General features: G+C 40.4%; 1 protein-coding gene across 5 annotated transcripts in view; it reads left to right on the top strand.

Annotated features, from left to right (window-relative positions):
* The first annotated feature begins 2,622 nt into the window (after positions 1-2,622).
* The window catches only part of anks1ab (ankyrin repeat and sterile alpha motif domain containing 1Ab), a 45,475-nt gene continuing 23,342 nt past the window's right edge, over positions 2,623-24,755 (top strand). For 3 of the 5 annotated variants that reach the window (XM_028575241.1, XM_028575240.1, XM_028575236.1), the window contains exons 1-3: positions 3,000-3,507; positions 14,761-14,833; positions 21,481-21,596. In XM_028575241.1, the coding sequence (XP_028431042.1) occupies positions 3,214-3,507; positions 14,761-14,833; positions 21,481-21,596 (483 nt within the window). In that variant the 5' untranslated portion in view covers positions 3,000-3,213. Of the gene's footprint in view, positions 2,693-2,999; positions 3,508-3,686; positions 3,888-14,760; positions 14,834-21,480; positions 21,597-24,755 lie in introns of those variants that run through there. The other 2 variants (XM_028575237.1, XM_028575239.1) reach the window with 2 other exon arrangements.

The following is a 24,755-nucleotide window of genomic DNA, read 5'->3' as shown; positions in this document are numbered from 1 at the left end:
AACATTGAGATCCATAGAGCAGTGCCGCGAGGGTGGCTGAAATGTCAGTAAACCCCTGTAAACCAGTAGAGAATGGTCAGATCCTTTTTCTGTGCGGAACCTCATGCCGATTTTCCCACAACCTAAAGATTTTGAAGATGTTATTGAAAAGAGAGTATTTGAGGAAATTCACAGACTAACCCAACAAGATTATTACCTAAACCCGGTTAGACGCTGAGAAAAGATTGTGTCTCCACCCTCCAGTCTCTCTGTCTCTATCACACTCTCACTGATGGATATCCAGCGCTACGTCTTCACTCAGCCATGCACGCTTGCCCTCCCATGTCCCTGCTGAGAGGTCGGCTCTGTTCGTCTGTTGGAAAGCTTTCACAGTAGCCGCACCTTTAGCCATTCTGAGCTAACAGCTGGTAGATTTTCTGTTGCCTCTATTGAAGTGATTTATTTTATCCCTCAACTTTGAAGTTACTTTTACAACAAAGTCATATTTGATGATGTTGTTTCAAAGTGAGACATCTGTGTTTGATATCTCCAAAATAATGCATCACTACATCAACATCACTGTTTTACTTATTTCAAAATGCATTTGCTGTTTATGTTGTTGGCCTGTGAAATTACCTCTTTATTTACAGTGTTGTATAAACATAACTTCATCTAGCACATTATTATTTCCAGGATTTCGCTGCCTGTTCAGTGACTGACAGTACAAATTCCCACATTTCAGGGCTCTGAAAATGAAAGCTTGGAAGAATGACGTCCCTGCCGCCATAGGGAACAGATGACCTAAAGGGTTAGCATTAGAACATTCTTGTCGGTGACTCTCGGGTTAACGTCCGCTCAAACTCTCCAAGGAGAAAAACACAAGCCAAACAAAGCACTATGGGATTTCAGAGAGTGAAGCATAGGTCTATAACTGTCATTTAGGTCTGTAGTTTTCCCAGGCATACAGGGAATCGTACAGCACATTTTATGGTGTTCACGAGAGGCTGATATGGAGTTTTGTTGCCACTTCCAGATTTGTTTTGAAGCCAAACAGCCTATCTGAAGGTAATAGCTTCCAAGGTTGATTAACTTTACTAGATCCTTTACCCAGTGGCCTCATTCTCTTTCTCCATAATGCCGGCTGATCAGGTGGGAACTGCAGGGCACCAAAATTGTAGAGAAGGATTATGATTTATAAGGCTGGAGTGGTGAGAAAATGGTTTTAGAATTTGTGCATATATGTTAATAAAAAAGTCAATTGTGGACGTGAGGCCACATGGTACAATTACAAACACGCACAAGAATCCTGAAAAGGCATCCGTGTGTCAGGGAGCACAAACTATTAAGGTGCACACAGCCCATACACACAGACACCATGCACATGAAACACTGCACTTTTCACAGTGTGTGTGTGTGTGTGTGTGTGTGTGTGTGTGTGTGTGTGTGTGTGTGTGTGTTTACTGTACGCGTTGTCTCTCTGTGACTTGCACAGTGTGCATGTCTTTGTTGGAGAACAGCGTTCATGAGTCACCACTGTCTTTAGCCCGAGGCTCAACAGCCAGCCAGCTGAGGGAGGGGATGCATGTTTTATTTTAGTCGCTCTAATATGCCGTGAAGACATCATTATCTTGAAACATGTTGTATTCCAGAGCCTCTATTGTTTAAAATGATACAGAATATGTGGATAACCTAAACGGTTTCATCCTCATCACAGTCACAGAGATCAAAATGTCTAATTCAACTTGCTTCATTAGATGTGGCTTTTGTTATTGCCAGCTAAGCTGTGTGTGGCTGTGTGAGCCATCCTTGGAGAGCGAAGGATGTTATCTTTTCTGTCATGCACATACCAGTGCTGCCCATAGGGAAGAGGTGAGCATGCAAGGGACTTGGCTGATTGAGGGCACAGGGCGCAGAGGTGAGCTGTGCACGGCTACGGTTGCCTGTGAATGTTAAGGATGCCTCACAAGAGACTCTTTTGTCAGCATGAACTCCCTGAGAAGACTCATGAATAGCACTGAGTGTGTGAGATCTTTTCTACATTCCTCCCATATCATCAACAGTTCCTATCTTGACGTTTCTTCTCCTCTGCAGATCCCAAGAGGTCATTTTTCCCTTATAATGTACATCCAAGTCACAATAAAAAACAAAATTATATCAGTAAGATATTTTCTTTTCCTTCAAATATATCACAGAGAAGTAGAGGAAATCTATGTAATCTAATGATTTTGGCATCAAAATCTGTGTTTCGACACTGTAAAGTGTTAGCACTTTGGCCTGGACTGGATTTGTGACTGTAAAATATGTGCATGAAAGTATATCACAGCTGAAGCTCCTGGTCACAAATAGGATACGCATCCAGAGGAGCACCCAAAATATTCTGCTTCACTGGGCAAAGAAGTATAGATAGATAGATAGATAGATAGATAGATAGATAGATAAACTAAGCTCAGCTCAGTAACCTCAGTCTCTTGCCAGACAGAAAAGGAGGAATCCCGACTCTCCCTCCTTTGAAATGGAGCAGCCACCCAGTGCGTCAGTAACCTGATTACCCCAGCTGTCAGTCTGAATAAGGCCAGGCTTTGGGATCCTCCCGTCCTCTGATCCTCAGTACGGGACAGAGCCGGTCTTCCTGGAGAGTCTGGAAACAACCTCAGAACAGGACAGACACCAAAACACGGAGCAGGGAAAGCACCAGGGCTACAAAAGTCAGCAGGTAAGAGAATGCAGAAATGAGGACATCTTTTACTTCAGTTGATAGTGATGCGTTTACCTTTTTAACCATCAGACATCAGGCTTTCTAATGTTGGTTTTCTATGACTTCTTAAAATGACCACATTACTGTAGATACATGGCCTAAAACAGCCTAAGTGGATAGGGGGAGAGTGTATCAAAAAAGGAGGGGGACTCTTTGAGTCAGCCAGTCACTAAGGGGAGGGCAACAGGATACAACTGTGGGTGGACCGTTATCATTGTTTCTGTGCACAACAAGTCTCTCACTCACATGCTTCCTTTCCCTCCAAACAGGAGCATTTTGTATGAGTTAAAGGCAGATTACTCAAGTATACGATACTTATATAGTTTATTAATCTGTGTCTTTCAGTACTACAATTGACTGGCTTTCCAGAAGTTTAAAAGCTCCACAAAGATCTTGGATCACTCTCTTGGACTGACTAAACAAGTCAGAATACTGCAGGAAACTGTGGACCCTGAGCTGCACTTGGCAGCTCCAAAACAATGGCAGAGTGCACGCAGGATGCCAACCCCGCCAACGTGATCCAAAATCCAAAAGCTGACATTAAGGATTTGAGAGAAGTGTCAGCTGATGCTGCATCGGTGGTAGCGCTCAAAGTCAGACCTGCAGACCTGGGACTGATTCGAAGTTTGTCCAAGTCGGACTCTGACTTGTTGGCGTCACCACTCGTAGAGGAGGATGGCGGTCTGTCTGGCCGCAGTGGGTCCGTGTCTAACTGCAGCTCTGGGCGGCCGTCCACGGAGCACATGCCTTCCTTTGCCTCTGAGTGGGATGAGGTAATACTCGAACTCTGGGGATGGGAAACCAGTGGGAGTGTGTAGATGACAGAGGGAGTGTCAGCGTCATTGTTAAGGCTTGGACAGGCTTTCAAGTAGAGTGTTTTAATGTCCTTAGGAGAGAGTGTGTTAGCGAGTGTGAATGGGTGTGAAAAAGAGAGGCCGACGAGAGATGCAACTGAGGATTAGTGAGGGAAAAAAAGAAAGAAATGGGAACGGGGGAAGCAGCATGTTTCAGGAGAGAGAAAGGAAGAAAGGAAGGAGGGAAGGAAGGAAGGAAGGAAAGCAGAGGCAGCAGTTTGAGAGTGACCAGGAGTCCAGCAGAAGCAGTGATAGACTGTAGTAACTCTACCCAGGCTGTTGGCGTAGAGTGCTTGTGGGTGAGTGCTTGAATGCATGAATGGCTTGATCACTTGCACCGACCTCCCTGTAGCAGCTCGGCATCCAAAACTAATTGGGCTTGTGCTGTCATTCCACATCCACTCAGTACATGTCTCAGGGGCCGACCCACGCTTCCACTGTCTCCTCCTGCACTCCTCTGGCTCCTTTGCTCCGTCTTACGCCATCCACTTTCAGCCCACTGTGAGCAACCCCCTTATCCCCACTAGCCTTATAACTTGTGATTTTTGAGTACTTTGGAGCGTCAATGCAGTACACACCCTGAAGTACTGCAAAGACCCTGAAATTAATCATAAATTCTTACCAAAACCTCCAAACGCACTTCAGTAGTCGAAAACCTGTAGGGACAACAGTCGATCAATGCTAATATTTTATTATAGCATGCTTAAAGGCAAAATTATGCAATTTTTTTGAATGTCCACAGCAGACTAGAACATTTCCATAATATAACATCTTCAGAATATTAGGGTATGTTCTAGCATAGTGCAACATCTTGTCATAACCAACTGATATCTTGGCTAGCAACTTGTTTGAGTTACAGTGAAAAGCCGTTTTGGAGCAATTCTATCTTATCTACTTTGACTTTATGCTGATTTGAATTTATCTGCTGATTTTACAAAATTGAAGTTAGAGTTATAATAAGTAATAAGAGTTATTGAGTTGAGTATTTTTTTTATCCTGGCTATAGACATATTGGTCTGGACTGAGCCCAGTTATCTTTTTTTGGGGGGCCTTTTTTTACTTAGCGCTGCTAGCTGCTCTCAAAGCAGACTTAAGGGGCTTCTCTGCTGTTCGTCAGCTTCAGTTCTCTAAAAAGACGCAAAATTCTTCCTCACATGCTGCTCTGAGCTGTCAATTACAGGTGCTGGTAATGCTTATTTTTCACAGTGTGTCTTTGCATGCAACAACCAAGTATCTTCATGTTAGATGTGTAGTGCACAAATGTGTGGAAAGATTATTATATTTTCATAGTTTTCATAGGCAGTGTTTTCACTGCGCTATATATATAATTCATATTTTAATATAATTATATTGTTTTTCAGTTGTAATTGTCACTTTAGCAAATAATGAAACTTTAAGGCAAATGTATGTTATAGAAAATACAAGTGCGGAAGCACTACTTTGTTCTAACAGCAACGTAATGCAAAGCAAGTGCTGCTGATGCATGGATAGATAGATGCATGATGCATGACAAAAAGGAATTGACTTAGTCTTTAGGTCTTTAATATGTTTATGTAGGCTGTGCACCAACAATCAAGGCAAATTCCTCATAAGTGCTACTTACTTAGCAATAAATCATTACAGTCCCTCCAGAAAAATGTGATTATGCGATCGCATAATTTAATGCATAATCAGCCAAAGTCTGCATATTTATGCAGCGGCCGCATTTTTTCAAATACGCCACACTTTCGCCGCATAAATTGCCGATTTCCGCGCTAAATATGCCGGGCTTGCATGATTTCATAATCCCCACATTTTCGTTGCAAAGAAGTCACATATATCTTAGCAGAAAGTTGAAACATTTTGCGTTTACTTCACACAAGAGCAGCCATTTTCCCCTGTTACCATGGTAAAGTTATGAAGTTATAATCAAGGATTTTTGCCCGCAGCAATCACAAAAAAACTCCAAATTTTTCTGGAAGGACTGTCATTTTCTGATTCTGATTCCTTTCCCTATTTGGATTTGAATCAACCTTGAAACTGCTCAAACTTGGACTGGGGCTTGTCTTGGACTCGACCTAAGCGGTCTTGACAACAGCCCTGCCTAAGTTATGGTCACATACAGTAAAAGGGGTCTGTCGTTTACAGTATGTTGGAGCATGCACATTTTTCATCCTTACAACAAGTGCAGTTGGGTGTCACCAGAGTTCTTAGACATCTTGAACTTTTACTTGGCTTTGTTGATCCCTCTCTTTGTCATCCCACCCTGTCCCGTGCATGCGCCCTGTTCCACCCCTCTGCTTTCTTAAAAAAACTGTTTATTCAGGCCATGTTGGGTGGGGTGTCCTGTTCTCAAGGGCATCCTGTTTTGCAGCTGCTCCTGAGTGTCTAGAGCTATGTGTGTGTGTGTGTGTGTGTGTGTGTGTGTGTGTGTGTGTGTGTGTGTGTGTGTGTGTGTGTGTGTGTGTGTGTGTGTGTGTGTGTGTGTGTGTGTGTGTGTGTGGTCAGGGCAAAAATTGACTCTGGCTTGTGAGTATATCTCATGAAGCAATCAGCCACCATCAAACATTGAAGCGACACGCGAGGCTCAGAGAGAGGCTGGGCTTTAGATCAGATATAGAAACGCACACACATAGCCTATGCCAGTACACGCACACACATAAAACAAAAATACTGAATACAAATGCTGGTATTCAGATTTTGTTATCAAGTTATGAGATAAAGTATACCACATTGACATTTTCAGTGGAATATATACATTTTGACTGGCAGCTTGTGTAACTGCTGACCATTTTTCCTTTTTTTTGGCTCGTTTTGTAGTGAAAGCACTTAGTATTTCAATTTAGACTTGGCTGAGAAATAGCTTATGGTTTTGGAGATTTTTTTGTGTAGTTTTGCACTTTGAATGAGAGGTTTGAGGAAGATTTTGTGTGTAAGCAGTTAGAAAAAACTGTAATTGTGTTGGTACATTTATACTCATGTTTAGCCTTCTGGATGTGTCATTAGTCTAATTAAATAACACTTTAATTAAGGAAATACTCAATGGCTAACCTCAAAGATATTCACTCTCACTCACTCTCACTGCTGTGTTATGGTTCAGATTCATGATACCCTCTACCTGTCCTGTCAGCTTTTGTTGGATTAGTAGACCATTATTTTGACATTTGACTAGGGGCATCTGTATGGATGCTCACTCTTCATCATTGTTTAAGGTATGATCACATCACAAAGCCTACTGGTAAAAAAATAAAAAGTGAGTCATTTATTGTAGGAAAAATAGTCTGGCTGTCATATTATTATATTTGTAAGATGTGACATAAGCAACACTGACAGCCACACTACCTTCACTATGTTTTTATGTGTTGATGTATTTGAAGGTGGGTTTCTCCTTTTCCTTTAAGATAGTAATCTTGCTGTACTAATAATAGAAATAGCATATATGATTAGGTTGATTGACATCTGTTCAATACTCAAAAGGCAAAGGTTAACACAAGCACATGTTACAGATGCTTGAGTGGCTTCATTCGTGTGTGTACTCTAAATTTCCCAGCAGTACTCCTCAGGTCATTACACATGCAAGCTTTTAAAGTACATGAAGTGTGTGTGTGTGTGTGTGTGTGTGTGTGTGTGTGTGTGTGTGTGTGTGTGTGTGTGTGTGTGTGTGTGTGTGTGTGTGTGTGTGTTAATATGCTGCTACACCTATTAATGTCTTCAGTCTTAACAAGTAGATTAAAATACCCATATTTTATTATGTTGCTTTTGGTTTATTACAATTGTTTATGTATATGATTTATGCACTTTTTTAATATAATAAGTTTGAAATTGAATGTGTGAAAGCAGATATACAAAGCTCTTACAATATAAATCCAAATTAGTTTGCAAAATCTATATTGAATTGGCCACAGTGAAAATGAAATAGAATGAACTTACAAAAAACATCTTCATGTTGGTTAATCCAGTTGATATAGGGGGAATATTTTCAAAGTACATTTAAGCTGGTTTATAATTCATATAGAGAGCCACGGCAGAGTGAACACATCCCCAGATCTGGTTAGACAGATGTGGTACATGAATATGAGAGTAGTGGTGTGGGTGTTGGGGGGGGCTGGGTGGGAGAAGGCACAGTCCTGTTTCACCTGCCACATTGCCTGTAAGATTTCTCACCAGGTGTAACACATGAGACACCACATTTCATTGCTGTTTTAAAAATGTGAACCTAACACGTGAGTGCGGCGGAAATTTTATTCATGTGACCGTTCTATTTAACATAATGTTCGCAGTTTTAACGCATAGGTAAAGATGTGGAATGGAACTAAGTTTAGGCAACACAAGTCCTTAGTTAAGGTTAGAAAAACATCAGGGATTGGCTTAAAACAAGTCACATAAAACTACTAAAATGAGGATATTATGCAACGTGACGGACAACATTGTGTCACAGAGTAATGTCCGTAACACTCAAAAAGTAATTTCAAAAAGTAACAGTTGACTTGGTTGTTTTCACACAGGACACAAACCCCAGCCTCCTGACTGAAAGTCCTGTGTTTGACCCATCCACCACCCCGTTACCACCAACCTGCCTCCTTACATGGAATTTGGCACTCTTTGTCCCCTTGCTTACTCGTTTGCTCTCGCGATAATTACTACCGCCAAGAGAGGTCGCCGCCTAACTAGAAACGTAACTATGGGGTGTTATGAGCTGCTTGCACAATCAACCTATTTGGTTGTTCTCTAGGTGGGGACGGTCTGAGACAATCATAAGGCAGAATTAATTTTCCTAAAAACATAGTTGCTTATCAATAATAGCGTAATATTAAGTTATTTGTATTAAGTTACTTGTAGCTCAAGTATGTATAGACATACATGCAATAATGTTGTAAAAGAAAGTTAATTTAATAATGATTCAAGCCCCTGACATTTTGCTGAAACAAGTAGTCGATTCATCAATCATTTGATCTACAGCAAAATAATTGTAAATTATTGTGATAATTGGTTAATCATTTCAATAATTTTTTAAACAAAAATGCCAAATATTTGAGTTCAAGTCTGCCATTTGTGAGGTTTTTCTGTTTTTCTTCCTCTCACGTGATAATTAAGGAGATATTTGTAGGGACTATCTTTTGGACAATTGGCCAAACATTTGAAGACCTAATTTTAGGCTTCCTGAAATTGTCATGGCACTTTATAGGCCAAACATTTAATCAAAAAAAAAAAAAAAAAACAGCAGAATAATTGTTAATAAAACAAAATTGTAGTTGAACCCCTACCTGTCATCCATCAGTCAAGTTTAGAGATTTTCTTTTTGTACAGGTGAAAAAAAATACACACTAAGCAATATAATTTGTGATAATCTGACATTACCTAACATTAAGTCCCAATTCCAGCACTACCTGACAAGCTGGATGCAGGAGAACTACATGGTAATATCTCTAAATGAAGTAACATTATACTATTTCATACAGCTGAGTTGGTACTGCTAGAATCTTACATTTATTTTCATGTTGAGGTTGATGAAAAAGTAGGTAATGTATGAAGACACAAGATGGTGTTCCCCACTCCCTGACTAAAGTTAGTCAGTTAGTCAGGAAATAAAATAAAAAACATTTTTCCTTTACAATTAATATGATTAAAATGTGATTGTTACTTATAATGATGAAAAATTAGATTCTTTACCTGCAAACAGATGAATAAATCTATGAGGCAAAACCAAACACTCATGTCACCATGACTCGCTACATATTCAGTACACCATAAAGACCATCATGACTTTACTATGATCATTCTTAGTAGCTTTATTTATGGTGTGTGATTTCATAGCTGTCAAATAAATAAAAATCAATCCAAATCATGAGGGCTGCTGGATAGAATTGTCTGGATCTGGGTCTTGTATAGTGAGGAGCTACTGGCCCATTTGTCTTTATTGACAGTGATACTAAGGCGGTAATCCTGTTTCCAGGCCAGCGCCAGTGAGGCAGGCAGCCTTTTGGCTTAGTTTATTATATCCATCATTACCATTATCTGTTCTGCTTTGGGCTCACTGCATCATTTATTTGCTGGAGACATTGGCTCAGTGGACAATATTGTACTCCCTATCGCTAAAGCACATTGTTCAAGATTATTTCACATTATCTTTTTAACTAGCATGTAGTCGACTAGCCAAGAAAGATGGTAGGAAGATCACAGATCCCAAGCTGAATTAAAAACACATGACAACATGAATTGATAGTATATCACCTCTCTGTTACTGCTGTACTCAAATATGTCAGTATTTATACTGAATTTGCTAAATTTTTCAAATGAGCACAAATGAAATAGAGAAGCAGCTCAAAACTTAACAAATTGTGGATGGGGAGGCAACTTCAGGAGCATGTTGTAAAACAAAAAATGGGAGTAAACAGTTGGCTTTCCTCTTTTGAAGTTTAATTGGCAGTGGTGTTCACAGTATGATGGACAGCTCATGTCTCATACAGTTGGTACAAAATAATGAAGTATAGCCATTTCTTGTATTCTGACTGCAAGTATAATATCAAGAGTCGCGCACTGTATTAGAATAAGTGTTTAATGTTCAATTGGGACACAACTATGGTTTCTGAATAGGCTTCTATTGTATTTGCTGATTTATTGATCTGGTTTATGAATGTGTTCTTCAAAGCCCATAGCTGACAGTGATTAATAATAATAGAGGTGGCATTGAGGTTAATGTACTGTAACTCACTTTTGTTGATACTGGCTGCTGGAATTGATCGTCTCAATAAATGCCTTGTGCAATTGCGTGGCCAGGTTAGCTCAGTTGGTATAGCGGGTGCACATATATAGAGATTTGCTCCTTGACGTAGCGGGTGTGGGTTTGACTCCGACCTGCGGCCCTTTGCTGCATGATCTTCATCTTATGTGCACCATTTTCACCCTTTCTTCTGTTCTCTGTGCCCTTTGCCATTTCCAAAAAAGGGTTAAAACAGTGCACTATAAAAACTTGGGCCAAAATGACAATCGGAAAACATTTTATAGATAATTTAATCAGGAGAGACTTCTTTGCAATTATGAACATATTTATTGTACATACAACATGTAAATGTACGAGTCTCTGGAGATTGGACTCCATTGAACCCAAATATCCTAAAGGGTTTAAGGAACCCAAACAAATCCCCTGATGGAGTCCAGACACTGGTGGTGGAGAATAAGTAGAGGAACCATCAACAGCCAAGCATAGATGAAACCAAATGGCCGACCCTGATTGGTTTAACTAACAACGACACAGCTGCTCTGATTACTACTGACAAGTGACGTACTATGAAACAGCTGATCATTATGAGTGATGGAAAAGGTATATGAAGTCTTCCTTTAAGAATTTATGCTGAGCTTCATTTGGGAACATTGCCAATTAATTCTAATTACATTAGAATATTCAATTTCCTGGTATCATTTATTATTTCATGGCTAATGGAACAGCGCCACATTTGTATATACCATATATATATATATATATATATATATATATAATTCAGGTGCAGTGGAGCACGTAATGAATGTAGGTATAATAAGGCCTGTAGAGGAACTCACTGAGGCTGGCTGACTCAGGATAAAACTAGCCGACCCCTGGCTTATATGAAAGTAACAAGCACAGTCTCTAAGACGTAGAAGCCACGTTTATTTAAGTCAGCAATCTGTTGTATTTTGATTTCCCGAAAAATAAAATGCATCTGATCTTTCTTGGGTCCAATCAAAATCCCAAACCCAAGATCAGTAGCAGTTTGGCCAGTTTGGTCTGACTTTGTAGTCCATCAAGTACTAGAAAGCGTCCAAGGTCTGTTTTTAAGTTTTCCAGCTCCAGTTCTTCACCACAGTTTTTCTTAAGTTCTTCTAAGGATTTATGTTCCCTAGAGTATAATTATCTTACCGCCAAGGGCTTGTGCTCTAATCGTAATCTCTTAAATTAAATCAAGACCATTCTTCAGAGGAGCTGGTCTCGTGCTCTTGGACGAAAAAGAGAACGTTTCCTATACATTTTCACCTGTTTTAAGTTTGAGAAAAACAAGTCATAATATCGAAAGGTAATGGAGAATAAGTACATAAATTGATCACAAAACTTCTGTCAACCACTTGACTTGTATTGGAAATAAGCAAAAATGGTTTCACTTGCATAAACAATGTTCACTTTTAAAACTTAAGTATGAAAAGGTGACATATAATGGATAATTTGTGCAGCAGAGCAGCAGATCAACCTGTATTAAAATGTAAATCACTTGAGGATGTGGAGCTATCAATCAGAGTTGAGCACCAGTGATTTAATTGCAGTCCACTCGTATCCCCATATGCTTTATAACTGCACTCGATACATTTCTGTGTGAATAGATATTCTTAGTTGATTATTTCCATCCTGCTCCCAGACATTCACTGGAAAGCGCTCTTTGTGTCCATAAAATTCCTGTTGAGAGCTGGCTTGCAGGTCAGGGTAACTGCACCTTTCCCGTTTTAATACATGTCTAGTAAGGAAATCTCATCTTCTTATCTTCTCATCTAACTCTCGGCAAGAAAGCAAATAAGCATATTTCCTAAAATGTCAAACCATATGGTCAAACCATATGGTTAATATGGTTAAAAAAAAAACTCCTTAACAACCTGATTCTTACCTGACTGTCGTCTGTATGTGCTGAAGTTAAAAGCTGAAGTGGATTAAAGCTGAAGTGGATTTAATAGTTAATAGTTCATAGTCTCCCCACGACCCTGAAGGATATATATAGCTAATGGATGGATGGAAAAACTAACGACCAATTGACCTGAGTTTGCTTTCAACTTCACGTTTACGTTCAACTCTACTTCAAGAAAAGTGTAAAATTTGGTTGATATATTTGACCACAATTTTCTTTTATTATTATTTCTTTTGACTAACAAAAATATATTCAATATAGGTCTACCCTATCCCAGTGCCAAACATTTAGCTATTCACACAGTGAATGAGGCTGCATGTGCATGATGTTATGAAATATTTCAGCACTTTAACTATTATGACGCTGGTTTCCTTAGAGACAGCATTTTGGTGACGGGTTTATTAAAGGTGCTCTTAAGCTCAGATGTAATGTAGTACTGATGTGTGTGTGTATGATATAGAATGTAACTGGGTTAATTCAAAGAGTAATGTGAGGTCTGTATTGCTGGAGGCATATGCCACGTGTCCCACGTGCCTCACTTCCAAATGAATCAAGGCTTTTCCACAGTGTTGATGCCACTAGCGAAGTACATAGGGCTTTTTCAAACACTAAATATTACATCAAATAAGCCTGGCTGTGTCTCTGGTGTCACTTGTGAAAGCAGAATCAGCTTTTCAGGCATGACGATCTTCATTGCTGATTGTGAATAGACTACTCTAGTGATTCTAAATTTAGCCCCCAGCCTGATCTGCAATAGTTTGCACACAGAATTTTACGTGACCCCAACCTGTGTTGGTGATGTTTTAAATCAATAAAACATGTAGCCTACTTGCAGCTATCTTCTTTTCTATTCTACAGTAGACAAATAATATTGAATGCTATTAATACGTATATACATGTTCTCTTCATACTGGGTGAAGGTGCATTTGTTCTGTGCATGACGTCCTGTTGTCCTTGAAGCATGAAGTGTCAGTAAGTAGTGTGCTGCTATGTAGACAAACTGCTTGCACTTAAAGGGGAACACCACCTAAATGAATAATTTCAATGTGTTATTTTCATATCTCTTTTCGGTGTAGTAATTTGTAGACAGCCCTAAGCACTCGTCTAACTGCAGGTAGCAGCAGCAACAGAGAGCAGAAGAGAGCAGGCAAGTGTTCATAAACAAATTTTCCGATCCATCGTTTTATGAGTGCATAACCTATATGTACTAGTGTAGACCTTTGGTATCATTTCGGGCATTATTAGTGGGGTCATTTACGAGATACAAACGTGGGTCCATTAGCCCCTGCGCTAAGCTATTCAACTGCTAACGCTACTCTACGCTAACTAGCCCAATGTTAGACCCAGGTGAAAAAAGCTTCTGGGGGGGTGTTTGGCTCGAGGTCATGGTGCAAAGGACCCTAGGGTAAATTACTCCGAACCATCACTTTAAGTTTAGAAAAAGATTGTGGTTTGGGTTAAGATCAGTACTTTTTCTTTTTGCGTTACTTCACTTACGTGCGTACGTACATGACATAATTACACATTAACACACATGACGGAGAATATCACGTAGTTTTGCTTTCTATATAAAGTTTAAATTAATCATTGTTTACTCTTATTTTCAAATTGTTCAAATTGTTTACTTTTATTTTCAAATGAGACACGAACAACAGTCTCCTTGTTGAAAGTCCTGTGGTTGTTCCACTACGCCTCCCCGCACAGTGACGACCTGTCATCAACGTGAATTTGACAGACAATCAGCCCAACCCCTCTAAAACCACAAATGGTTATGCTTATATTTTTAACAGCACTCGACACCATACTGCATCTATCTTTACATTTTTATAATTGTTGGAATTTGAGTCATTGTTCAGTTATCCAGCAAATAAACAGCAAACAAGCTGGAAATGTATTTTGACTCTCCTGGAAAGCCAGAAACTACTTAAATAAACATTTTTTGCTCTAAGCCCCTAAACAACTCTTCTCTGACTTGCTCTGTAATCTCCTGCATGCAGCATTGTGCTCACTTAACCTTGCAGTAAGCTGTTGCATTCTTCTCTGAAGCTTAAATAATACAGGTCTGAGAGTGCAATCAAATACTCACAAAAAAAACCCCAGTCCGGAACAGATTTGAATCACTGGTGGGTTAATTTGTGCAGCTTGGACTTGGCTACAGGACTGTATAGGCCTCAATAATTTAGTTTCAAAAGCTTTTAGATTGTAATTCACCTTATCACCCTGCTATGTTTTGCTGAGTAGTGGGTTAGTCATTGAATTGCTGTCCACGTTGGACTTTTGCTTGTAATCCATCATTGCAAAAAGCAGCCCGCCTCCTCCCCAATACTCCCAGCACCAGCAGCTCTATGTCCTAACTCCTCACACAGTGTTGCTCCTTCAGTGGTCCTGTTTTGTAATTGGTTTGGCTGTGGTGGGATGGAGGAGGGTTAGACAGGAGTTTAATGCATGTTTTGAAGAATTACGACATCCCCCACTGTTCTGTATTGATCTGTTTTTCATTAGCAGTTGTTGACATTTTCTCGTGTTTCATGCCCATTCTCTTTAACAGATTGAGAAGATCATGAATTTGATTGGAGCAGGCATTGAAACGTCCCAAAAGAAACAGCCCACAGCAAGTTCAGGTAATGCCTCACCACCTATAACGTTTCCATGATGATAGAATTTTGAATTTAATTTTTTCAAATTTTCAGAGATATGACTATGTGGTGTGTAATTTATTGGTTGGTTAATGCAAAATGACAACTGGGTCTTGGGAATTAAGTGAGTCTTATTCATTAACCATTCATAAAGCTCTTAATTGTCCTTGGTGCTGCATTCATGATAGCCCCGTAATGTTATGTTAGCAGCAAGCAAACTTTTTACACCATGTAACTGCTTTCATTTGTGAGCAGCTTTTCTAAAAGATGCTATTCAGTGTTCATACACACCTTCAGAGAGGACGGATGGGAATGTTGTTGTCCTTATAAGTCACAAAGATTCAAGCTGACATTTCTTTGGCACCTTATTGTTATTTCTTATATACGAGGTTTCCACTTTCTGGGAAATCTAATTTTAAATTCCCCTCACTGCCATATATTTGTTTTCTGGAGTTATACTGTAGATCTCAATAAGGCTTGAATTGATAGTACACTTCATCATGTGTCCTTAAAGCAGTGCAGAGGGAGAAGCCAGCTGGCAGTTTGTTTAGGTAACACTCCTGACTGTAAACCTACCTCTATTAGAGACTCTGCCATATGGTGGTTTCGTCATACATAATTGTGTAACAGCTCATTTAGGTATGCACATGACTGCCTCCTATAATTTTTAAGATAAATGTTCATTAGCTATGCGCAGTATGTTTCTTGGATTGACAATCTGCTGACCACAGCAAGGGGAACACCACCCAAGCTGAAAGACAGAAACAGTAAAATATGTGGTTGTGATAAAAAGATATAAAGTAAGGACGCAGACAAGTAGAAAAGAATTGACATTGGAATTGGAATTGGAAAGAAGACTTTAACTGCTGCACCACCATTAAAGGTCCCATATCATGTTCATTTTCAGGTTCATACTTTTTTTTGGGTTTCTACTATAACATGGTTACATGGTTTAATCATCAAAAAATGCAATGTTCTCATACTGCCTGTCTAAATATACCTGTATTCATTCTCTGTCTCAGATCCTTTGTTTTAGCGCCTGTCTCTTTATTATCTTCACTTGAGTCTCTGTGCGGGAAAGTCACGCCACAATATTCTGAACGTAGCCATAGTCAGAAATACAGAGAGAGTTGTGTGGACCTGATAGACTTAATTAGCTTTGTAGCAACTCTTTTGGCAACGTCTAGATGTAACGGTCGTTTATTAATATCCAAAAGTTACGCACTAAAGCTTTAATCAAAACTCTTCGTGATTTCATATGTTAAATTTCACTTTCATAATCTGTCATAAAAGGGAACTATTGAGGACGACCAGGATTTCCTGGAAAAAGAGATCTCTATGGGACCTTGCTGGCTAAGGATACATAAAAAAGGGGGTTGAGGCAAGTAAAAGCTATATTGTGAAATTAAATGAATATTCTCCAATTCATTTATATAATAATAATAATAATAATAATAATATATAAGTGATTTTTTTCTTATGCGACAGGCTAACTGTAAAGTTTTTTGTCATACCTTGACAGTTTCGACTGCTGACTCTGCAGTCATCTTCAGAAACTAAATTTATCACACCCACAGTAGACGTCACAGCAACATCACGTGACACTTCTGAAGATGACTGCAGAGTCAGCAGTCAAAACTGTCAAGGTATGACAAAAAACCTTCGTATAAGAAAAAATCACTTATAAATTTAAATAGTAGGCTAAATGAACATGTTTGTATTAATAATAATCATAATAAAAGTAAACTCTCAGAAATGAAATGCAGTTCACTGTGCCCTATACAGTACATGATAAAAAAGAAATGGGCAGACATTAAACAAAAGTTAGAATATTGAAATACATTTTAAAAAGAGAAGGGAAGCAAATGAATGAACAATTAAACATCATACAATAAAACATCAAATAAATATAACTTTAAAAGAACAATTGCAATTACCATTACAATAACCACTTTCATCACTTTATCTTAATATTCTCTAATGTGTTTATCAGTTCCTTCCAGGTTGCTTTTAACCATTGCACAATATTAATATTCGTTAATATTATTTTAAGCCAAAAGGAGATGCATATTAGCAGATTAAAGTGAAGCTGTTTCCCATGATTTTAGGTAATTGTAGTTTGACTTCCACCCAAGCATTCTTAGATTAATTGCTATCCTAACAATTAAGACCTGAGGTTATTCTACATTACATAAGAGGAAATATGTTGTTGTTTTTTTTCTTCTACACACACATAGGTGTGTGCTATTTATAGAAGAACAGCATGTAGAAAGTGTCCCAGATTCAGCTAAGTCATGCAGTTGCTGCTCTGATTTTAATCGGAGATTGTGCACAAGTAGTTCTGAAAGGTTGCAAAGATGCTTTTGTTGCTATTTTTGTACGTGTCGCTTAGTAAAGAGGTCATATTTCTTTTTCCACAATGTAATGAAAGGGACAAACAGGTACTCTTCACAGTCATCAACAGAAGAGGGAGGGAGGAAGAGAGAGAGAAAGAGAGAGAAGAGGAGAGGAGAGAAGAGAAAAGGAGAGGATTGGAAAAGGGAAGAAGATAAGGGAGATTACCCAAAGATTAAACCTAAATTATGACTCTTCATTCCACTTTTATCTTTTTATTGTGACAGGACTGGGAAAACCTTATCCACTGTCTCTGTTGTCATGCATTTTCATTTCATCCTTTTCCTTGTGTACTGTCTCTCTCATATCAGGAGCCAAGGACGGCCAATTCACCCTTAGATTTCTGAAAATCCGATTTTTGTGGCTACGAAAAAAACCTGCCATTTTGCAGCATACTGCATGCTCAAGGATAAAGTTGTTTGTGTTGTGTGCCCATCACGAGTGCCTCGATTGTGTGCTAAGAGAGCACTGAGTAAGTGAGCTTAAAAAGAGAGAGGGAGAGGGAGTGGTGAGAGAGCTCAGCTAACAGCACACAGGCTCAATTTGTGTACAGGAAACTCTGACGTTCAAAGGAAAAGAGTCCGCCTTCAGTTTCCCTGAATTAATTCAGCTTTGCTGCTCATTTTCTCCAGTGCTTGGTTGCATTGACAAGGAACTAGTGCTTTTCTCCTGCTCTGATTAGGAGGAGACACAGCTTTATCTAGGCACAACCTCTACCTCTTCCCCTGTAAATAGGTCTTTTTGGGTACTACTCGGAGCCAAGTCTAGACCGAGCAGGGCTCAAACAGTACGGAAACCCACTTGGACAGATTTGACAGCGTGGCCTGTTTAACAGGGGATAAGACAATGACCCAGTTCCCCCCCTCAAGGAGGAGCATTGGATACTCTGTCAGTCAGTAATTAGGCCCTACTACCGTGGGAGGTGTTGCTGTCCCAAATGAATGGAAGTAATTGGATGGGGTGGCGGGTATTTTTAACTGTCTTTTTTTTTTTTAACTGTCTGGATATTGTGGTGTAAGAGCTGACTTTGGTATGAAGCTCAGGAGGAAACAGTAAAGAAGGAGGAGGAGTTATGGGATCTCGTAGTGAATCATAATTAGTCCACTTCAATCCTTCTTACGCCCTATTACCATCTTATCTCGCCCATATGTTTCCTCGCCTACTCCTTTATTAGTCTTTCTCTGTCTCTTATCTGTCTCCTGCTCATTCTCTCCCTCTCCCTTTATCTCTCACTCCCTCCTTCCATCATCTTTCTCCTCAGTCAGGGCAAATCTGACAGCAGCTTCTCTACCTGATAACAAAAGATGAACATTGGTCCTTGTGGAGGACTGACGGGTTACAGAGACCTGACTTGGCCTTTTACCTGATCAGAGTAACAGGGGTACAGACGGCCACTTACGGAGGATGTTCAATCAATAGCCCTGGCCCTTCACTTTGCTTCCCTCTGTTGGCACCGCTTCTCCTCACCCTGACTGCCTTACTGTCTGGCTGACTACCCATCTGGGAATGTGTGAGGTGATTGCAAGCAGCTTGAAAGCCTGCATAATTACTCTCTGCCTGCAGCTGTACCCAGATACTACCAGTGATGGACGCAGTGAGCAGCCCAGCATAGGTGGGTGCTAAAGTCTACCACTGCCTGTGTAGACTGTGGCAAAGTTAAATGGCAAATCTATCTTAATTATATATTATCTCACGTGTTTATCCAGGCTTTTTTCTGTAAATAGACTCTGTTGTGCTCCAAAAATTCTTGATATGACATGAGCATCTCAAAGTACATAATGGAGTTTTCTGTCATGTTGTATGACTGGGCGAGATGGAGAAGGGACAGGACTTGAAGTGGGTCTCTTGTCTTCTCTTGTCTTCTCTTCTCACGAGTGCATTAGAGACTTCTGCTGACTTGAATCAATGCTGCCCCCCCTTGTCTTATCATCAAAGTAAGATGTAAATGAATTAAAGCCGTCTGCTAATAAGCAGCGGCTTGATGAGGCTGTTGCTTCAGTATCCCATGTTAGCCTTAAAAGAAATTGGCATTACTCCTGCAGAAGAGGATCAGGTGTACGTCATCCCTTTGCAATCTAGTCACTCTTGGCCAAGACGTACTGTAATTTTTGGGCTCTCGGTGCTTGTTCCTTGCCTCTGATGGTGGTGTCCTTTCTGCAAGATCAGAGTGTCTCTGCAATTCTAATCAGTGCAGGGGGGGGGGGGGGGGGAACGTGGGGGATTGACGGACAGACAGAGAAGAGCTAGTAAATGTGCATTTGCATGAGTAAAAAAGGGGAGCAAGATAGAAAGGGAAAGGGGTAGAGAGACATGTGTATGTGTGTGTGTGTGTGTTTGCATCTGTGTTTGAGGATGAGAGGCAGGACGCGAGACAGAGCGAGGCAGAGTGCAAGCCATGGAGGGGGAGAGAGAGAGAGAGAGAGGCAGAGGGAGGGGAATTGATATAGTGGGAGAGTGAGGGAGAGAGAGGTGGTTACGTGGAGCAGCACCCCACTTCATCAGGCAGCATACGGCAGCCCTGCAGTGCGATCACACATAGTATGGGAATGGGGCTACGAGATTGAGAGCAAGAGAAAGAAAAGCACAAAGAGACGAAAGCGAGGAGGGAGGGGAGTTAAAAAAGAAGAGCTTGAGGGATTTGCTCGGATGAGAAGGGGGGGATGATCTGAGTCTGTTGCGTGTCGTGGATGTGGGAAGGACGTGGCAGCAGTGGCTGAGGTTGAGGCAGATCTTTGGCTCTCCTGTGTAGAAGTAACCGGCGTCAGGACGTAATGCCCTGTGAGCAGTGAGGGGTAGCGTGTGTGAGCCAGGAGCAGCTGCTGTGACTGCATCTGCGCTGCCTGCATGTCTCAGACAGGCAGGGGATGCAGCAAACCTCTGCCCTGAGCACAGAGGCAGCTAGCTGTACCCAGCGAGGAGAAGAACCAGGTGGGCTGGGGTGGGAGTTGGGGGGGCGCCTGCCTCAGGAAGGAGCTAGCTCAACCTGTACTGTGGTCCTGCAGTGATCCGCACTTCAGAGTCAAAAGGCTCACCTGCCGTCTGTTGCATCTGGACCTGGATTTACAGCTGTGAGAGATGAGAAGCACGTTCTCCGGCAGAGCCGCACAGCCAGCAGCCTGCTGAAGAGTGTGCATGCTGGGCAGCACTGGCACCACCAAGGACACCAAGCCTTTTTTCCACCGGCAGGCAGCTTACCAGGAGCTTTATCAAGGAATCTATATTTGGATTTGATTATGAATTGAGGAGTTTGGAATCAGCACACTGTGGAAATCCCAAGCCAGCGTTTCTTCTTTTTTTTTTTTTTTTTTTTTTTTTATGTAGGATTTACAATATGTCTACCTGACCGTACTCCTTTTGGCTCTGGAGTGAAAACGAAAGATGATTTAAGCAAATGTGTTTTCCTTGATCAAAAATAACATTAGTACCTCAACAGCACTTTAGAATGCTGCTACCTTCATTGTATGAGCCGTGTCCTAGCTCTCAAAGAGATTGACCAATGAAGCCATGGGACTCAGCCAGAGCTTTACAAGTATGTGGGGAAAACAGTGACAAATTTATTTTGGGGGAACTGAATATTTCTGTGTTACACACTGATGGAGTAATTTCTGATTTTAGAAAAAAAAAATGATGGGGATAGTTTTAGCAGAGTATATAATGTGTGATGTATGAAAATGTTTGATTTCGTGATAGATATTCCATTTTCCCTCAGCTTGAAAATGATTTAGTCTCTTGACTTGTAGCATTCAGAATTGTTATGTTTTTGGACTAGCTAGGCACTTGTTCTTACACTCGCTCATCTGCTCACTAAAGGAATGTTTAGTGAACCCTGTTTGTTGGAAGATGCCGTAGTGGCTCAGTCCAACATAACTAACAATACCAAGCTTCAGATGGGCTTCCTTCCCTTCACTACCTCCACCCTCGCCTGACAATTTCAGTCAGTCACACTAACACCAGTGGGTGTATATTAGCTTAGTCAGTCCCCTGCAGGGCTTGAGTTGGGCCCGCAGCACTTCCTACCCTCCTCCTGTGTTTGAGTTAGCTGGGCCCCCACCCGTACCTTGGGAGCCCCCCACCCCCGGCCTGGACCCTGTCTCCCCCCCACCCCGCCTGGTGCTGCTGCACTCGGCTCTGCCTCTGCTGGCCGAGGATGATGTGGCAATGCCATGTGTCGTCCTCTGAGTGCCGCTGCTACCGGCTGAACGGCTTCTCCCTGCTCAAGCGCTTCCCTCTCTCGGCAGATGGGGCCTGTGGTAAAGCCCTGGACCAGCCGGTCGGAGAGTGGCTGGAGCACGTGGGGCTGCCGCAGTACGAGAGCAAGTTCCTGCTCAATGGCTTCGACGACCTACGATTCATGGTGAGTCACCTGCAGCACGTCATCTCACGGGTCGCTTCCACTTTGCATCACTCCGTGTCAACCTAGCTGCATTTGTCTTTTTATGTCACCACTCTGCTCTCTCACCCTCTGCTTGTCCGTCAGTAGCTCCACTCACCCCCCCTCCCCTCCCACCCACTTTCCTTTTCTCTTTCCCACTAACCCCTGCACCGTTTCTCTTCCTTACCCCTTTCCACTCTCCCCTTCATCTCCTGTGCAATGCATGACCCTGCTAAGATTTATGGCCCCACACTGAAGCCCTTTAAAGAATATGGGCTGTCACCAATGGAAAGACAAATGACAACCAAAACCCATTAACTTTGCCAAGCATTCCCAATCATGCTATCTCATTTACTGTACAATTCTAAAGACACCTCCTCCCCCTACTATATTGAATCTTTTGATTTAAAGTCACTGGACTTGGCCTCTGCATGGATACAGTCGGATAACCTGGAAAAACAATCATCAGTCTAAACACACTGTACAGTAGTTGCATGGTTGCCAAATCTCACTAAATCCTCTCCACATTGTGCTTTGCTTGTGGTGCTTATAAGACGGTCTTGCAATAATTACACAATATATGATTAGACTGCAGCAGCATGATAATGTTGTATTTATATAATGTGTACTCTGGGTTTTTAGAGTTTAATTACACATTTCTGCATACAGACATTTATTTTGGTTACAAGTTTGATATTCAAATATTTAAGTAAATTATCAAAAGCCACATGATTCGACCACTGTGATAACATGATGCACGCAGTTTCTGGACAGCATTGACTATTTTTGGATGTATGTTTTGCATCTTTTAAATGCCTCCATCACATTACATATTGATAAATTCATTCAACTGCAGCTCAGAGGACATCCACATGCTGACTAAAAGCATTATCATGTTACCTGTAGAAAACATTGTCAGGAAACTTGATATTGCGTTAGGTGATGATTGTAGAAAACACCATTGCGTTTTCAATCCCCCGGTCATGTTAACTCTGAAAAACGCGGCTGTACACTGTAAATAACTAGGCCCAAAGGGCTATATGTTACATCAGTTTGTCACAGCTGAGCTAATTTAAGTGAGACTAGTAAGCTCAGTGAGAGGGTAAAGTGGTTGTATTCACATAGCATTCCAGTTCAGGACTTTTGCTCTCTCATCTGTTTTTCTTACTGGTAAGGCATGAGATCACAACATAATGGGAGTCCCTATGAACATGTGATCACTCCTAATGTGAGGTGCTGTAGAGATACAAGCTTTAGTCCCAGATTTGTTCATGAGGTGACAACAAGCCTAAAGGAGTACGTGCAGTCATAACATATAGTCAGAGCAAAAAGGAATACAGTAGGCGTGTGTGATATTACAGATTACAGCCAGACCGATAAATCATCCAGGCTGATATATCAGATGTTAGCTTATTGAAGATATATTTGCATTCTAATTAAGGGGTGGTTATGATATTGCATGGAAACTTATGCACAACAATTCGTATGATATCTTACAAAATTATGACAACCGGTCGTATGATACTAACATCAATTTTTTTTTCAAGTTTACTTTTTAACTGTAAAATGTCTTGCTAGGTACATATTGTGATCACAGTGTGTTATTCCACTATGTTTTTTGGGGGTATTTTAATAACGTTTTTCATAAGCAGACATAAGAGAAATAACAGGAATTGAGGGGAGATGGATTTACGGGAAATGGCATGCAGCAAAGGAATTGAACTGATGATGTGTCCATAATACTGTAAATGGTACACATCCTAACCACCAGACCACCTAGATGAGTTGGCCCTTAATATGGATACAATCTTTTATCACTGTATATGTGATATTATTGTATTTAATAATATTATATTATTAAACACCATGACATATTATACTCTCTGGAACTCAAATTGAGAAATAATATAGATAACATTCAAATGCTTGTCACTAATCTAGTAAATTGAATACCTGACAAATAAAGTTACTTGATTAAATTGATGCAAAAATCCTGTAAATCCAATATTATCATAAATCAGTCCTGCTTATTGAATTGCAACATTGCCCACAATAGCCTAATACAACCAGAGATACAGTATATACCAAATAGCTGACAGAGTATTGAATGTATCGTGAAATCTGTACTGGCTGACACAAATTTGTCATTGTCTCACTGTGTATATCGTTATATTGCCTGACACAGATATTTATGGTAGACAGTTTGAAAGAAAACAATTCAACCTTGTCTTATTGGGATGGAAGATTGCATATTGATCAAGATTTCCGGGACATTACGTTATGAGGATGATGGATCATTAAGTGTTTTCATTTCCATGCTACAACTAATGTGTGTGCTGGACTTAATGCATCAATGAGATAAATCATTAATAAGGCAAATTACCCATGGGTATTTACAAGGATGCAGAGGTTACAAACAAGGGAAAGGTCAGAGTAGTCAGGCAGGCATAGTGAATGTTTAATATTGTGCCCTTTTAGATTCTGCCAGACTTGCTTCAGATGTGATCAATCTAACTGAACTTGAACATCAGAATTTGTTTGTGGGATTCATTTTCAGTCAGAGAAAATCCATATTATTTCTTTCTTTATATTCTTTGTTGTTCTGATGTCCACACTAATGTGGCAATGAGGCAAATTGTCTAGTGCGAGCATCTTACAAGTTACCCATCATGCATTTACATTGCATCTTCCCTGCATTAATATTGCATCAGATGTTCTGCAGCCCCCTCTTTCTCAAATATAATAATGTAGAACTGAACATACATATTGTAACACATGAATGAAGTCTTTATTCTTTGACATATTATTGTAATGATTCTTGAAAAAGTAGCAAAATTAGATTTTTCGAAACAATTCCCCTGTGGTGCAGAGCAATAGAGCAATTCTAATCCACTGTTGCATTAACTGAGTGCATTTAGTGAGATGAAGGACCACTTCCATGGCTACATCTGCAAGTCGTATCAGATTAAATCAAACTAGCATTGCTCATAAGCTATGTAAGAACTGAACCATACATTCCCGTCACATGTTTCAAATGCAGCATGAAATAATAAGTTTGCAGATTCTCCTGAGGCATTATCAAACTTCAAACTGTGTTAATAAAAGTGGGGGATCTATTTTGGTCCTCCCTTACATCAGACC

The sequence above is a fragment of the Perca flavescens genome, chromosome 4 (genome assembly GCF_004354835.1).
Source record: "Perca flavescens isolate YP-PL-M2 chromosome 4, PFLA_1.0, whole genome shotgun sequence".
Lineage (NCBI taxonomy): Eukaryota > Metazoa > Chordata > Actinopteri > Perciformes > Percidae > Perca > Perca flavescens.
The sequence above is the reverse complement of the archived record's forward strand: the minus strand, read 5'-3'. Positions and strand labels throughout refer to the sequence as shown.